The 17,430-nt window shown below is 43.9% G+C and overlaps 1 protein-coding gene across 7 annotated transcripts in view; it reads left to right on the top strand.

Moving 5' to 3' along the window:
* Positions 1-7,996, top strand: part of LOC140731248 (adenylate kinase isoenzyme 1-like) — a 178,154-nt gene extending 170,158 nt beyond the window's left edge. For all 7 annotated transcript variants that reach the window (XM_073052787.1, XM_073052788.1, XM_073052792.1 and 4 more), the window contains 2 exons: positions 2,678-2,869; positions 5,420-7,996. In XM_073052787.1, coding sequence (XP_072908888.1) covers positions 2,678-2,869; positions 5,420-5,488 — 261 coding nt within the window. In that variant the 3' untranslated portion in view covers positions 5,489-7,996. The remainder of the gene's footprint in view (positions 1-2,677; positions 2,870-5,419) is intronic.
* Positions 7,997-17,430: the final 9,434 nt, after the last annotated feature.

The following is a 17,430-nucleotide window of genomic DNA, read 5'->3' as shown; positions in this document are numbered from 1 at the left end:
GAACTTTCGATTTTTTTTTATCCCAACGCACAATAACCCACGCATATCCTCCCGTGTACTTTAAATCATCACTAGATCACTTATAATACCTAATACAATGTAAATGCTGTGTAAAATGGTTGTTATACTGCATTGTTTAGGGAATAATGACAAAAAAGAGTCTGTACATGCTCGAACAAAAGTACTGGAAGAGCACTTCCGGGTTTTCGCGATTCGCGGTTGGTTGAATTCGAGGATGCGGAATCCGCGGATAAGGAGGGCCGGCTGTATCTCTAAATGGGGGGTTCCCAGCCTTTTTTTTTAATGCCATGGACCAATACCATTAAGCAAGGGGCCAGTGAGTCCCAGGTTGGGAACCCCTACTCTAAACAAACAAAAGCTGCTGGAGGAACTCAGCGGGCTGAGCAGCACCTGTGGAGGGGAAGAGAATTGTCAGCATTTCGGAGCACAACCTGCATCAGAACTCATGAGATGAGGGCGAGTTGTCTGCAGGAACCTCCATGTTTAAGTAGCTGGTTCACTTTGGAAGGGAGGGGGAGACGATGGGGAGGCTGGCTGAAAGGGAAAGGGTTCACTCTGTAGGCACTGGCGCAATGAGGAACGAGGTGAGTGTTGAGGCCAGTCGTAGGGACGCAGATAAAGACGATGGCCATGTGGTGCAGTATCTGAGCTGGTTAGTGCAAAGGGATTTGAACCTGTCCAGGGTCTGCTTGATGGGCCAGTGCAAAACTAGCTTCACTCTTTACACAGTATGTGCTGTGGGTGTTGTGAAAATGGTCCTGAGGCAGGTATTGAACGTGGGAATGCTTCTACCCTTGTACCCTAAAGGATGTCAAAATCACAAATTAAATAAACCAGACAAGCCCTTATGAGCCATAGGAAGGTGGAGCCAATTTACCCCTCAGATGGGTTCGGTAAGTTCCCAGCCTTCAGGAGTACCTGTAGAGAGAAGCTCAGTGCAGCCACCACAACGGGGAAGCACCACAGTATAGAGAGCGTTTCACACCAAGGTGACCAAGCCCCATGTTTGGACAATGATTTTAGCGCCGGGCCGACTCGGAGGGGTAGGCTACAGGCCGAAGTGAGGTCCAGGCCCCAGGGCATCTCAAGGTGCCTGAACCCCATGTTTCAAAGATGATTTAGGCACTGGGACTGATTGGAAAGGTCAGGGTGTTGGGGCCCGAGGTCAGTTTAACTCACTGCTCCGTGACGTTTACTCAGCTCTACACTTAGCTGAGGTTCTGTGGACTTCAGTTTAAAACACTTTCTGTGTAATTCAAAACAACCTCTCCCTCAATGTCACAAACACAAAGGAGCTGGTTGTGGACAGGAGGAATGGAGACAGGCTAACCCTCTATAGACATCATTTGATCTGGGGTTGAGAGGGTGAACAGTTTTAACTTCCTCGGCATAGGCATCACCGAGGATCTCACATGGTCTGTACACACCAGCTGTGTGGTGAAAAAAGCACAACAGCACCTCTTTCACCTCAGACGGTTGAGTAAGTTTGGTATGGGCCCCCAAATCCTAACAACTTTCTACAGGGGCACAATTGAGAGCATCCTGACTGGCTGCATCACTGCCTGGTATGGGAACTGTACTTCCCTCAATTGCAGGACCCTGCAGAGAGTGGTGCGGACAGCCCAGTCATCTTAGATGTGAACCTCCCACTATTCAGGACGTTTACAAGGACATGTGTGTAAAAAGGGCCTGAAGGATCATTGGGGACCCAAGTCATCCCAACCACAATCTATTCCAGCTGCTACCATCCGGGAAGCAGTACCGCAGCATAAAAGCCAGGACCAACAGGCTCCAGGACAGCTTCTTCCACCAGGCCATCAGACTGATTAATTCATGCTGACACAACTGTATTTCTATGTTATACTGACTGTCGTGTTGTACGTACGATTTATTACAAATTACCATAAATTGCCCGTTGCACATTTAGATGGAGACGTAACCTAAAGATGTTTACTCCTCGTGTATATGAACAATCTAAGTAATAAAGTCAACTCAGTTGAAGTCAGTGTTTATGGTTTGCATGACATTTTTTTACCTCAGCACATTGGATGGTTGACAATCTTTTTTTATGGGTTTCTTTTTTGAATTTCTTTGTTTCGTAGCGGCCTGTAAGGAGACGAATCTCAAGGTTGTACAATGTATACATACTTTGACAATAAATGTACTTTGAACTTTTGAAGTTTGACAGGGAGGGGCTGAGTTGGGTGAGGAAGCCCTTCAGTTAACATAGCATCACCCCAGGAGGCCATGTGAGTGGCAACAGTCTATTGGTTTTGAAGAATGTAACAGAACACTACTTAAAGCATTAACTATGTAAGAATGAAAAGGCATTGTGTGGTTTATTCTTGTAAATGATTTTTGACCTTGAATAAAGTTTATTTTGATATATAAAATAAATTCTGTAGATTTCAAGCGACACATACATAGAGCATTACAGCTCAGTACAGGCCCTTCAGCCCAGGATGTTGTGCCGACATCTTAATCTACTCTAAGATCTAGCTAACCCTTCCCTCCTACATAGCCCTCCATTTTTCCACCATCCATGTGCCCATCTTATGTATCTGCCTCTGTGGAACACAAGGAGAGAGGGAGAGTTTGCACTTTGATGACAGCACTCCATCTGACTGGTTGCTTCTTTGCCTTCCCCTCTCTGCAGATCGGACCACCTACCTTGCTCCTGTATATTGATGCGGGGAAGGAGACGATGATCAAACGCCTCCTGGAGCGGGGCAAAACCAGTGGGCGCTCTGATGACAACGAGGAAACCATCACAAAGCGTCTGGAGACATATTACAAAGCAACAGAACCTGTCATCAACTACTATCAAAGCAGGAACATCATCAGGAAGGTGAGCCATGCTGCCTCTAAACTAGAGCAGAACCCACTGAGGGCAGACTTCCTCAGCTCCATGCAGTTCAATACAAGATGGCTCAGCAAGTCAGTAAACTGTGTAAGATAGTGGCCAAGTCAAGAGTAACCTCTGGGCATCTGGAGACTGGGTTGAGTTACCCAAATATGAGTTTAAATGAGAATTCAATAACCCTTAAAGGGAAATCTGCTCAATCCAGTTTCCTCTGCTGTTGTAGAGGCCCTTCCTTTAGAAAGAGCAGGACCTGGTGTCACTTCCATCACGCTAGAGGAATGGTCCCAGTGATGGAGATACTGGAGGGTGGCAGGAGTTGGATAATCCCTGAAGTAGCAGGGTTAACGCCCAGCAACACACACACTAAATGCTGGAAGAACTCAGCAGGCCAAGCAGCACCTATGGAAAAGATCAGGAGTTGACGTCTTGGGCCGAAACCCTTTGGCAGGACTCCAGAGGGTTTCTGCCCAAATCGTCGACTGTTTACTCTTTTCCATGAATTCTGCCTGGCCTGCTGAGCTCCTCCAGCATTTTGTGTGTGTTGCTCGGATTTCCAGCATCTGCAGATTTTCTCTTGTTTGAGAGTTGATGCCCATTTGGCTTGCTTTTGTCATTTTCATTGGATGATCTCTCACTGACCCCATGAACCCTGGGGGGCTGTGGGGGGGAAGGGAGTGAGATGGGGAGAAAGCACATAATGGATCACAAACCTGCCCAGGGGACATCACGATCCCTCCAACCCTAAGCAAAGTAGTTAAGTTAGTAAGACATATAGTGGCCCAGTGAGTGTTTATAAATCCTCGGTCAACACCATAGTCCTTCATATTGAGGATCAAAGAGCAACTTTATTCACCACATGTATGGGTTTAGCATGGAGTGGCACGCAACAAAAAGCAACATTCAACAATTATAAAGATTAAAGAATTATATAAAATACAGTGAAGTGTGTGGTGATGGAATAAAATGTGCAGAACTACGTAAATAACATCGGAGTTTACAATGTAAAAAAGTATTATGGTTTAATGTACTTACAGTGCAGTGGCTGAAGTAATAGAGGTAATAGCTAACTATAATGGTTGATCAGATTAGCTGCCTGAGCAAAGAATTTTTTTAGGTGGCATGGTTTTAGTTTGCTAGGTGGGTTGTGGTGTCCGCAATGATTTTTCCTGCCCGCTTCTTTGTCCTGGACACAGACAAGTCCTGCAGGGAGGGTAGATTGCAGCGAAAGACCTTTCCTGCCATCAGGATGGTTCAGTGTAGTTTTTGTGTTGTTCTGAGAGGATGGAGGTGCAACCACCCCTGACGGTCTAGCAGGGTAGGCGGAGCAGTGGCACCAGTGTGATTGGCTGCTGCCTGCCCTTGGATGTCAGCTTGGTACACAGACCTTGTTTGACTGGGAGGGAGGAGACCGTCCTGTACAGAGCTGGATTGGTGCAAGACTGGGTGCAGATAGAGACCTACTGCTGCGTGGGGCCAGAGGGGGTAAAATGCAGGTGTAAGTCCAGTTTATTGTCACATATACGCAGAGACACTATGAAAAACTGAATTCCGATAGCGTCACTACTTTACAGCACCAGCAGTAAGATCGAGGTTTGATCCCTGCTGCTGCCTGTAAGGAGCTTTTACATTCTCCCTGTGTCTGCGTGTTTCCTCCGGGTGCTCTGGTTTCCTCCCACGTTCCAAAGACCAACGTGGGCGTGCCACGTTCGTGCCGGAAGCATGCAATATTTGCAGGCCAGCCAGCACAATCCTCGCTGATTTGATTTGGTGCAAACCGCACATCTCTCTCTATGTGCCTCGATGTGTAAGTGACCAGTAAAGCTAATCTTACATCAGCACTTAGCTTCAGATAAGCAGCATTCACAAGCAAAATGTAAGTTATGCTCAACTTTTATAAGAAAGAACAGAAAAAAATGAAGTCAATTGCAGTGGAAAGATGTCATGATGTTTCTATACAGATAGACTGTATGCTGTTGACATCATAATCATAATTCTCTGAAGTCCCTTAGTGACACCAACTCCTTAATGGTTTCAGGCTGATAGTAGACAGCCATGCCAGGGACACTTGGGTCATATTTCCAAAAGGAATTGCAACTGCCACCCCAAAAGAGTTGATAGCCATTCTTATAAAGGCAATAAACTGGTGAAGCCATTTCTCAGCTGCCCTGGCAGACCTTGACCCTAATGAGACATGAGGCAATGTACCATTAACAATTCTCCCATCAGTCTCTGGAAAGCAAAAGCGACTTTGTACCGGTAATTTTCCAGGCAGACAGTATGTGTTTGTGTTTTGTATGAGAGTTTTGGAGTAATTCAGAGATCTCACAGTCATAAGCTAGCACTCACGTATCAGGAAAGGCTGAGTCCAGTATTACAGAGTGCCGCCTATCGAGTCTACGGGTACTTCAGGAGAGGCCAGGGGCCAGGGAGGTGGACGGATTTTGGTAGTAGCACGGAATTGTATTGAAGTGCATTTAAAAAAGGATTTCTCTATTTCCTCAATTACTGATTGCTTTTCTTTCTCCGACACATTAGATAAACGCAGAGGGCACAGTGGATGAAGTCTTCACTCAAGTTGTGACCGCCCTTGATGCATTGAAGTGATCAGAAGACTAAAAAATACCCCTCCTCTCCCCTTGCTCCCTAGCAAAGCCTTTATCCTCCCCCCATTTAACTTTCAACCAACCATGGACAAATGTTACAAAGAAAGAAGCATCATTGGTTAATATGACAGGTGGCTGGCAGTCCAAGATTTTTTCATCTGAGAAGCTGTTGGGATCCATTTCTGCATTGTTTGCTGTCACTGTCAGTATTTTGGGGTCACTGGATATCCAATAAAATAGTGTCACCAACACCGGGCTGTGAAATACTGTCTGAAGAGGAGAACGGGGGTTTAACCACCATGTGATGTTAAGATGAACCCACCATAATGAGCCACAATCCAATCCCACATGTCATTGCTTTGCATTCCAAGGTCCTACATCGAGCCAGAAGAGAGATGAGTTCAGATGTATCACAGGTATTGATAAGTTTTAAACTTCTGTCAAGAAGTATTAACAACAGAAAATACCATCAGTCATTATTTCCCTCCCCAAATCAGTTTGCTGAGGTCACTTTTGGATATTTTCTGTAACTGGTGTTATTTCTGGCACATTATGAAGCAGTGATTTCTACGCCAGGCTGCATTCATAATTTCGTATGAAACTGGCTGAGAATGTTAAACTGATCTCTTTTCTTCATCAGCAGTAGACTTGTGAACGAAAGCTTCACACAGATTAGCTTCCCGCTCAGCTCTGGGTCTGGCAGCTGGTAGAGGAGGCATTTTTAATGTGTTAGCTACTGTAGGGTACAAATTTAACCTTTGTAATGTGTGTGTGTGATGTGCTCTGTTTCCAAAGTCAAGGTCGGTGAACTGAATTTCAGAATCGGAGCACTTTACACATGAGCCAAAATGTCAAAGGCTGAGCACGTATAGATAAGGGATTTGTGTCCCCTGTATCCTTACAATTAGCTTAAAATTTACCACACAAAATGTTCTGTAGCTCCTAGAATGGTTATAATAGGAATATTTAATTGAAATAGTGTGAACCATTTGGGCACAGTGTGCCTTGTGCCTTTACTATTTCCATTTCTTTTACTTTCATTATGTTTGTTTGTTTATTTCATTTAAGAGCCTTGTCCGGGGACTTAAAATATCACTCTCCTTACACTCCGGTTTTTCCTTCAGACGGGAGAAATCACTGGGTTTTCGTTAGTTACAGACGAAAGCAGAGACAGCCAAATAATCCATACCCGTGTGCACCAAAGACAGATGCCCAACAGAGCCACTCAGTGATGAGCTGAACATGAGGGACTTTCCTGAGACGGCCTGTCCCAGAGCCAAGTCCAGCCAGAAAATTCAAAGTGGAATTGGGAACCACAGAGGTTAACTGTTCTGCACACTCCCCACCATCCTGTCAAATCCCTGCCTTATTGCCATCCACCAGTCTTGGCTCCACATCCTGTTACTTTTGTGTGAAGTTCCAAAGTACAATCCTAGTTCAGATACAAATCCTCTTAACATTAACAAAAGATGGCATTCTCCAGCTTTTGTGACGATCACACCTACTGTTAGTAGTCCACATCTGATCCTCTCGATCTTCCCAGACCTGCACTCCTCACAACCACTCCTGTCCGTTACTCTATTCAAGATTCAACGTCAGTGCTTTTTTTAAAAAAGTAATCAAAATTTTAACTTTATACCAGTGACTTGCATTAGTAACCTGTCTGTGAAATTCTGGGGCTTGCTAATGGAAGAGCAATTGCAGTATATCCCTGCTGTGACAGCATGCTCTGAGAATCAGATTCAGGAAACTAAACCTGACAGCCTTACCGTATGGGTTCAGCCCATCAGAGTGTTCAGTCTTCAAAATGTTTTATGTAGAAGAACTACAGTATATTTGTTGCAGTATTTGGAGTCTCGATATGTCAGTTGTTAAGGACATTCAGCAGCTTGCAGCCTCCTCTGCCAGAAACATGGACTGTTCACCTCCGCGGATGCTGCCTGCTCTGCTGAGTTCTTCCTTTGCTTTACTTCGGATTTCCAGCATCTGTGGAATTCTTTGTTTATGATGAGCATCATCATCTTTCTATTTACTCTTACAGTGGTTGCATTTCGGTGTACGTTTCCTGTGCAGTATTATAATAGGCGACTTGGTGAAGATTGAGGAGTTGGTCTCTGATCAAAATTAACCACAGAATGTTTATTTTTCCAAAAACATGGCGTATGTTATTGATAAATGAGCATTTTGCTCTTGTTATCCATTCAATTCCCAACTACTGTTCTTCATTCAATTGTTAAAAACTTCACACTAGTCCATCATTGTGTTTGTACCTCACCAAATATTACACATTTATCCAAAGCAATGATGATTCCGAAAAGTTGTAGCCAATTGTAGATACTTTAGTTCTCTCTCTCTCTCTCTCTCTCTCTGTTGACAACCAAATCAGCAATATTGTTTTTCTAATGCTGTTGCAAACCTAAACTTGTACCAGTATTTATTGGAGCCTCAACTGATGGGTGATTTGGAGGAGGTGACTGAATGTAAATTTAATAAAACAGAACTGACCTCAGTGTTGTGTTGAATGAAGCTTCTGTGTAATGACTTGGCATGCTTAGCTTTTGTTCTGTGTTAGCAAAACTGCCCTCTATATCCATCAATGCACCTCGCTGAGAAACAGAAACCTTGCAAAAGGCCACTTCTCCTGGGACTCTGAGGCCAAAGGAGCCAGGGATGTGACGTAATGACTGCCAGCCCAAATGCAACTCTTCAAATGGGCACTAGATTACTGCCTTGGAGAAACACAGAGGCACAGTGAGAGAATACTACACCCAGGTTGTGGCTGTGGTCAAAGTATTATACTGATTTTAGAACAGGGGTCCCCAATCTTGTTTTGTTTTGTGCCAATGACCTCAGTTTTAAATGGAAATGTTACAATATTCTCTTCCTTTGCTCTCTCTCACAAAGCCTTTGTACCCCAGATTGACTTTCAGCCTGCTATGTTCAGTGTTATTAGGAACGAAACATTATAGAATCAGTTGATAGATGCAAGAAATCCAAGAATGCTTCATCTGAGGAGTTGTATGAATCCTCTTCTGCGTCACGTTGCTGTCATTGATAACCTATATCATTAAACAGGGATGTGGACTGTCACTCGTTACATCTGTTTATAGATACCTCTGAAAAACATAGGAACAGAGGTTGGGCTATTCACCCCCCACTCCCCAAGCCTGTTCTACCATCCAGTAGAATTTCTGTTTTTATTGCCATCCACCTGCCCAGGCTCCACAATATTCGCTATCCTTGTGACTTTTGTCGAAAGTCCCATAGTAAGCAAACCACTCTAGTTAAAATACAAATCTTCTCAACTTTTAAGAAAGAGCACCTGCTTTTTTTTTTGCTTATTAAGACAAACAACCAATGGGGTCTTCAAAATATCTGAAGAGTTGTGTTGTTGAGTTCAAATGAAAGTCATCAACCTGAATTGTTAACTCTGTGCCTCTCTCCGCAGATGCTGCCTGACCTGCTGAGTGCTTACAGCATTTTCTATTTTCTTTTCAGATTTTGGGCATCTGCATTTTTTTTTGTTTTCCAAGACACTTCAGAAGTTATCAGTAAAGCATTCTGGGATGAAATCTTAAATACAAGAGTTTTCAGATACAGGACATCTTTAGCAACACGCACAAAATGCTGGAGGAACTCAGCACATCAGGGAGCATCTATGGAGGGAATTAAACAGGCCAAGACCTTCATCAGTCCACAACTGTCCATGATGAGGCCAAACTCAAGTTGGAGGAGCAACATCCCATAATCCTTCTGTGTAGCCTCTAACCTGATAGCATGAACATTGATTTCTCGAACTTCTGGTAATTTCTCCCCTCTCCCTCCTCTCGTTTTCCATTCTCCATTCTCATTACTCTCTCAGCCCTTCTCATCTCCGTACTTGCCCATCATTCCCCTCCTCCTCACCTTTCTTCCATGGTCCACTATTAGATTCCTTCAGCGCTTTACCTCTTCCACCTATCACCTCTAAGCTTCATACTTCACTCATCCACCTTCCACCTCGCCTGGTCTGCCTATCACTTGCCAGCTTCTCCTGCTTACCCTCCCCCACCTTCTGCCCCTTCCTTTCCGATGTTGATGAAAGGTCTTGTCCTGAAGCATCGACTGTTTACTCCCCTCCATAGATGCTGCCTGGCTGGCTGAGCTCCTCCAGAGTTCTGTGCATGTTACTGGGGTGACAGCTGATGTGAAAGTTCCGAATAATGGCAGATCTTTATCTTGGATTCATCTGTCGCAGCAAGTGCTTGGGGTGGGGTGGGATGGGGTCATCACACAAATCTGATGCAGTGAGTACACTAAAACTTTTCAGCCACCAGAGATACGTATAGCTCCTCAAACTGGCCCACGCACCACGAGTACATACAGGTCGGTTTAAAGTTTTGCAACAAAACCGTGCCTGATCAGGGTCTGCCAATGCACTGAGAACCTGGTTCATAAAATGGCCGCCTCCAATAACAATCCCTGATTCTCAGGAGCTTTTCATCTTGTTGGAAGTTGGATTGCTAAGCGAGTTTCTTGTTTTCAAGAAACAATATCTCCATCCTTTCAGTCATTCTGGAGGCTGGTGTTTGGTTCTGAAAAGCCAAAATGAATGACTGAGTGCATCCTCTCTCCTCAACCTGTACAGAGATGATTCAGATCCTGCTGTTTACTTCTGTTCAATTTTTGTTGCAAATGGTTCTCTGGGACTTTTGAAACAAAATAAATCAACTAAAGTGACATTTCATCATAAGGCTTGCTTTGACTTGCATTTTCATGGTAACAGCTTGCTTCAAGACTGGCGTGTCTGATAGAGGTAGAACAGCCGCTTTTGCTAATAGTATTGGATTCAGGAGATTGTCTTGAGAAAAGTCCAGCAAACAATTGATATGGTGGTGGAATACTTCAGAGGAGCAACAGGAATTACAGAGCACGATTGTGAGAACCTAGGTGGTGATAGATGGAAGACCATAAGACGCAGGAGCTGAATCAGGTCATTCAATAAATTAAGTCTGCTCCACCATTCCATCATGGCTGATTTATTGTCTATCTCAACTCTGTCCTCTTGCCTTCTCCATGTAACCTTTGACACCTATACTAATCAAGGACCTATCAAGCTCTGCTTTAAATGTACCCAAAGACTTGGCCTCCACAGCCATCTGTGGCAATGCTTTCCAAAGATCCACCATCCTATGGCTAAAGAAATTCCACCTCATCTCTGTTCTAAGTGGAATTCCTTCTATTCTGAGGCTGTGACCTCTGGCCCTAGACCCCCAATATAGGAATCATCCACTTAGTCTAGGCCTTTGAATATTTGGTAGTTTTCAATGAGATCACCCCCTCGTAAACAGTGGTGTATCATAGAGAACTGATGACCAGACTGCCTTTGTTAATTGAGAATTGTCCAAATTTGCTGAACGCCACCAAGGTGCAATCCCAGAGATTGGAGGTGGCTGACAAAAGAAACAATGGCAACCAGAAGTTACAGCTGTGCTGAAGGTGCTGCTGTCTGAACTGAAACTTTCAGTTCTGTGAAGTGACCATGAAAGATTCCACCTGGAGGGTGAACAGAGGATCATTGCTGCTGCCCAGGGTACCTTCCAGCTCTCAGCCTGGTGACTAAAACACTACTTTGATCTTGTAACTTGCTGTTAGTTTCCAAGCCGCTGGCATGAATGCTGATTGTTCTAACTTCCGGTTAGCACTCTCCTCTGTTCACCAGCCCACCGCGCCCTTTGTCCTCCCTCATTCTGGTGGCTTCCTCACCCATCCTCTGCTCCCCACCCTGATGACCACCCGTCTCAGTTCAGTAAGCACCGCCTTTCGCCCTGTTGTATTCCTTGTTGCCTTTGCTTCTTCTGAAAAACATCTTCGAACTCTGAAACCGTACAATTGGCCAATTTGGACATTTCTCCATGAACAAAGACGTCGTGTTTGTCAGTTCTCTGTCAAACCTGTCATATGCTATCATCTCCCTCCGGTTTCCCACCTCCTTTCCTTTAGTCCATGATTTACTGTTCTCTCCTCTCAGACTGCTTCTTCTTCAGTCCACCTGTCCCCTCCCCGCTTCTCAAACCATTTCCGTTCATTCCCCCTCCCCTACCCACCTACCCTCCCCTTCACATGGTCTCACCTGTCCCCTCCCCGCTTCTCAAACCATTTCCTTTCATTCCCCCTCCCATACCCACCTACCCTCCCCTTCACATAGTCTCACCTGTCCCCTCCCCGCTTCTCAAACCATTTCCTTTCATTCCCCCTCCCATACCCACCTACCCTCCCCTTCACATAGTCTCACCTATCACCTCCATCTTCTTACTTTGGCTTAGGTGTCCCCTCTTTTCCCTCCATGTATGCAGCCTGACCTGCTGACTTGCTCTTGCATTCTCAGTGTTGTTTGCAACTCGCTGTTGCTTCGTGAAGCTGGACTTGGGACAAATTAACATTTCCCGTATTACGACATGTAAATGCGTGAGAGATGGGGAAGAACTGAGCCAGTCTGACTCGACCGAGATCTGATTTGGTATGTCTGGGCATGTCCTATACTGACCCCACCCAATGAGGGAAATACATGAATCTCCAGAATTGCGATAGGTGCTGAATAAATATGAGACATTGTTTTCCTTACATGGCTCGTTTTGCCAATCACCATGTTCAAGACCACTATTGGTTCTGCAAATGTAGCTCCAATGTTCTAAAAGGGCGGGAGGGAGAACACAGGGAAGTAGAGAGCAGTTGGTCTTTTGTCATTACTTTGGCACTTCGAGGCATTGCATCACAGAGTGAGGCAGACAGGAAAAGTTCCCTTCCGCCTGTCGTGAGCGTGCATCATCTATTGAACAGGATTATACAGAGTCAACATAGACTTATGAATGGAAAGTTATGTTTGGTAATCTTGAAGTATTTTGGGAAGCTAATTGGCAGAATACCCAAGTTAGAATGAGTAAATGTAGTGAATTTAAAAGTTCAAAAGGGCTTTGAAAAAAATCCTACTTAATAGACAAATATGCAAAATTAAAGCACATGACCATAAGACATAGGAGCAGAAATAGTCCATTCAGCCCAACGAATGGTTGACATAACCTCTCAACACCATTCTTCTGTCTTCTGCTCTAAATATATCCAATGACTTGCCCAGCAAAGCCATCTGGGGCAATGAATGCACAGATTCACCACCCTAAATAAATGGGGATAATATATTCTCTAGATTAACAAACAGGAAACAGAAGGGGAATATTGGGGTGCAGGACAATGGCTAGTGGGACACTACAAGCATTAGTGCCCGGGTTACAGCTATTCATGATATATACCAAAGATTAGGATCATGGAACCCAAGTTTGCCAATAATAAAGAATTGCATACGGGGTGGGAGTTTTGAGGAGGATGCAAAGAGTTGTCAAAGTTGAGTGATTGGAAAATGGCATGGCTGGTGCAGAGTAATGCAGTTCTTTGTGAAGTTCTCCACTTAAGTAGGAAAAGCGGAAAGACGGAATATTATTGAAGTGGAGATAGACTGGGAAATCTCTTGGTGTTCTCAGAGTTATACAGTCAGAGTGATAGAGTGCAGGACAGACCCCTCAGCCCACCTTGTCTATGCTGATCAAGGTGCCCAAATAAGCTTGTCCTAGTTGCCTACAATTGACCCATATCCCTCTTAACCAAGTATTACCAACCTTTTTTATGCCATGGACCAATACCATTAACCAAGGGATCAGTGGACACAAGTTGGGAACCCCTGCCCTAAACCTTTCCTGCCAATATATCTGTCCAAATATCCTTTTGCCATTCTCTGAAAGCAAATGTGTATTACAGCAAGAGTTAAGAAGGTAAATAGTCTGTTGGCCATTCATTGTAGGAAGCTTTGAGTACAGAGACAAGGATACCATAGTACAATTTAATGAGCCTTGGAATCAAGTGAGCAGTTTTGCTCTCCTGGTCTGAGGAAGTATATACTTGCTGTAGAGGGGTTGCTACAAATGTTCTTGATTGACCTCCAAAATGGTGGGACTACAGTTATGAGGTGAAATTGAGTCGACTGTGTATGTGTTCATTAAACTTTAGAACAGGGGCTCCCAATCTTTCTTATGCTGTGGACCTCTACCATTAACTGAGGGGTCCATGAACCCCAGGTTGGGAGCCTCTAGTTTAGAAGAAAGGGAGAAGATCTTAGTAAAATATACAAACTTCTGACAGGATTCAACAGGCTGGATGCAGGGAGAACATTTCTCAAAAAATGCAGTGAAATGTGCCATTTGGATTAACAACCAACACAGCCAAGGAAGTGCTGGGGGCAGCCTGCAAGTGTCTCCAAACAGTCTGGCATATCCATGATGTTCAGTAGAACAACCCAAGCAGCGACAGCAACAACAGAACAAATCAACAACAACAAAACAAACCCCTTTCCCACCCTTCAACCCATCCACCTCCTTCACCCACACTGGCCTCCAATCACAGGAAAGGAGCCTCCAACTTCCAGGCCTTGGCGAGGACTTGAAAACTCAACCTTGCAAGCAAGTTCAAAGAGCTGAATTACCTCATCTTTAATATTTCAGGAGTATTTGAGTAAAATTGTAAATATATTGTTTGATCAAGCATTCTTTCTTTGTTTACATTATGGGTTAGAAGTATGTGAATGACATACGTCATCATACCACCATATTACGTGTGTGCGTCTCAGTAAAGAAACGGTAAGTAAACAAGCATCCCTGGTTCCTGAGTTTTCCTTTCTATTCTTTTCTAGAGTTACAAGACGTAACTGTTGTGACAAGGAAGCTTGAAAACTACCTTGAGACAACTACCTCCCTGTTGAAGTGCGGTGAGACATTTGAATTAAGAGCACCGCGTTTTTATTTCTTAAGAGGGGGAGAGAAAGATGTTTGAGGAAAAAAATTGCAGAACATGTTTCTTCGGAAGGGGAGAGAGATGGTGGAGTTTATAAAGAAGCAGAAAATGGTCGAAATTCATGGGTTCATAAACAGTGAGTACTGGGCTATAATAAAAATAAACAGGAACAAAGCAGAAATGGCTGGCACTCACTTGCACAACGGATAAGTGGATGATGTATACTGAACAAATTCAGCAGTATTTTGAAGGAAATGATATGGCCAATGAGAAACGAGTGCCAGTGTTCCTGGGTGCGATAGGTGGAAAAGCATGTAGTTTGTTTAGGACTTTAACTATTCCGACCAAACTAGCCGAAATGAGCTTTGTTGATATTGTGAAAGTAATACAAGAACATTTAGAAGCAAAGCCATTGTTGATTGCACAACATATTAGGTTTCATAAGCTGAATCAAAAGGAAGGGGAGTCTACTTCAGCTTACATAGCTCAACTGAAGAAATTGTCTGAGCATTGTCAGTTCAGTGATGGGCTTGATGATGCACTGAGGGATTGTTTAGTTTGTAGAATCTTGCTAGAAAGCAATAAAAATGGCTCCGAACTGAAGCACAACATCGGTGTACATTTAAAAGAGGGGTTGAAATCGCTGTATCAATAGATAAGGCCCACAGAAACACAATAGAGTTGCAGTCAGGAACGAAAGTGAGTGTGAACAAAATTGCAACGTCTAAACAGAACCCAGTCTGGCCAAACAAATTGTGTTACTTTTGTGGCAGTGGCTCACATACAGCAGCCATTGCTTAAAGGGCAACCTTGCAGAATCGAAAACAAACTAGGGTACATACAAGGAGCATTTGGGGTAGATAAAAATAAATGGAATACATGTGGGAGAACAAAAGGTTAAAAAGTCAAGTTGTAATTTCAAAAAGAGCATTACTCTGCATGCTGTTGATGAAAAATCTGTAAATGATGGGAGTGACACAGGACTTGAGATATAAAATGTGAAAAATAACAATGGACGAGCAATATGGCTCACACCAGAAGTGAACGGCAAATTAATTAAAATGGAATTGGACACTGGCTCAGCTATTTCAGTCATTCCACAAAATGAGTTTGAATGACATTTCAAAGATACTGAACTGAAGCCTGCAGATGTCCAACTAAGAACTTAGACTGGAGAAAAGATAACTCTTGTGGGATTGACATTTGTAACAGTGAAATGAAACAACTTACCGGCTAGACTGGGCTTGTATATGATAAAAACAGAAGAACCAGCATTGTGGGGCTGTGATTGGCTGACACAACTAGATTGGAGATCCACCCACCTTTAGCAAGCCACACACCCACAACTGAGTCAACTGAAACCGAGTTAAGAAAGGTAGTGGATGATGCAACGGCAGTGTTCAAGGATGGTATTGTGAAACTCAAACATTATCAAATGTAAGATAGTTTTAAATGAAAATGTCACACCCAAGTTTTACAAATCTCATCTGGCTCCTTATACCATCAATGGTAAAATATCCAGTGAGCTAGTTCGCATTTAGGCTGAAGGAATTCTTTCCAAAGTTGAGTGGAGCCCGTGGGCAATGCCAGTGGTCCCAGCAGCCAAGAAGAATGGATCTGTCAGGATCTGTGGTGATCTTAAGGTCACCATTAATGTAGTACTGAAAGAAGATGAATATCTTCTGCCCTGGATTGAGGACATCTTTGCAAGCCTTTCTGAAGGGAAACACTTCAGCAAAGTGGACCTGAGGCCTAACTACAGAAGGAGATTGAAGAAGAGTCCGAAGTTTCTTTTTCACCATAAACACTTGCAAAGGACGTTATTGCTATAATAGGCTTATTTTTGGAGTAGCATCTGCACCTACACTCTGGCAGAAAGTATGGACCAGGTGCTGCAAAGCTGCCCAACCAGTCAGTGACATCATTAACATCATTGCTACTGTTGAGGATGACAAGGAACATCTCCAAAATCTTAAGGCAGAGTTAAGACAATTAGAAGATTGTGGGCTCAGAGCACGACGTAACAAGTGTGAATTATTTAAATCAAGCATCACTTACTGTGGTCACAACATTGACATGCAAGATTTACACAAGTGTGCTGAGAAAATTCCAGCAGATATCTCAAGGCCAAAGGCCCTAATACATATTAATACATGTTGTACCATCCAAGCTGAGAGCTGAAGTGTTGGAGGAGCTACATGCCGATCATCTAGGCATGGTCAAAATGAATGTGTTGGCTTGAAGCTTTGTCTGGTGGCCCAGGATATATCAGCAAATCGAGCAGCTTGCCATGCACTGTTTAGGATGTCAACATGTCTATTAGATACCAACTACAGAACCTCTCTATCCCTGGGATTGGCCTGCAGTTCCTTGGCAGAGGATTCATGTGGACTTTGCCAGACCATTCATGGGCACATATTTCTTGGTAGTTGTGAATACAGCTACAAAGTGGCCAGGAGTGTTCCCAATAGCCTCCACTACAGCCTCACACACAGTCGATGTGTTGCTCAAGCACGGACGTTCCAGAACACTTAGTCGGTGACAATGGACCGCAGTTTGTTGTGGAACAGTTTCAGTCTTTCCTGAAAATGAATGGAATAAGACATATTACATTTGCACTGTCCCACCCTGCTACCAATGACTTGGCAGAAGGGTTTGTTCAGAGTCTAAAGAGCACACTGTGAGCAACGTCAGCAGAACACTACACTAACACTGAATCAGAAGCTCACCAACCTCCTCCTTGCAAATCGCAATGTAGCACACTCCACAACCAACAGCTCACCAGCTCTGCTGTTCCTGGGTCTTCCCGTGCACTCCTGCCTGGATCTCCTTAAACCTAATCTAGGAGGAGTATATTGAGGCAAATTAAGGGCTCCTCAAAAAAAGAAGGTTCAATGTGCAGACCTGGTGAGGAACGACAATGGATATCAAAAGTGGTTATTGGAAAGGTTAAGGACAGAACTGGACCACTCTCCTGCACAGTGGAGATTGCGTCAGATGTCATCTGGAGATGACACTTTGATCAGTTGAGGAGAGCAGAGTCAACTGTTAGAGAAGAAAGGTGTCCAAAGCTGTCAAAACCATCTCCTGCGGTCCCAAAGGTAATTCCTACAGCCACCACTTAGG

The sequence above is a fragment of the Hemitrygon akajei genome, chromosome 7 (assembly GCF_048418815.1).
Source record: "Hemitrygon akajei chromosome 7, sHemAka1.3, whole genome shotgun sequence".
In the NCBI taxonomy this organism is placed as follows: domain Eukaryota; kingdom Metazoa; phylum Chordata; class Chondrichthyes; order Myliobatiformes; family Dasyatidae; genus Hemitrygon; species Hemitrygon akajei.
The sequence above is the reverse complement of the archived record's forward strand: the minus strand, read 5'-3'. Positions and strand labels throughout refer to the sequence as shown.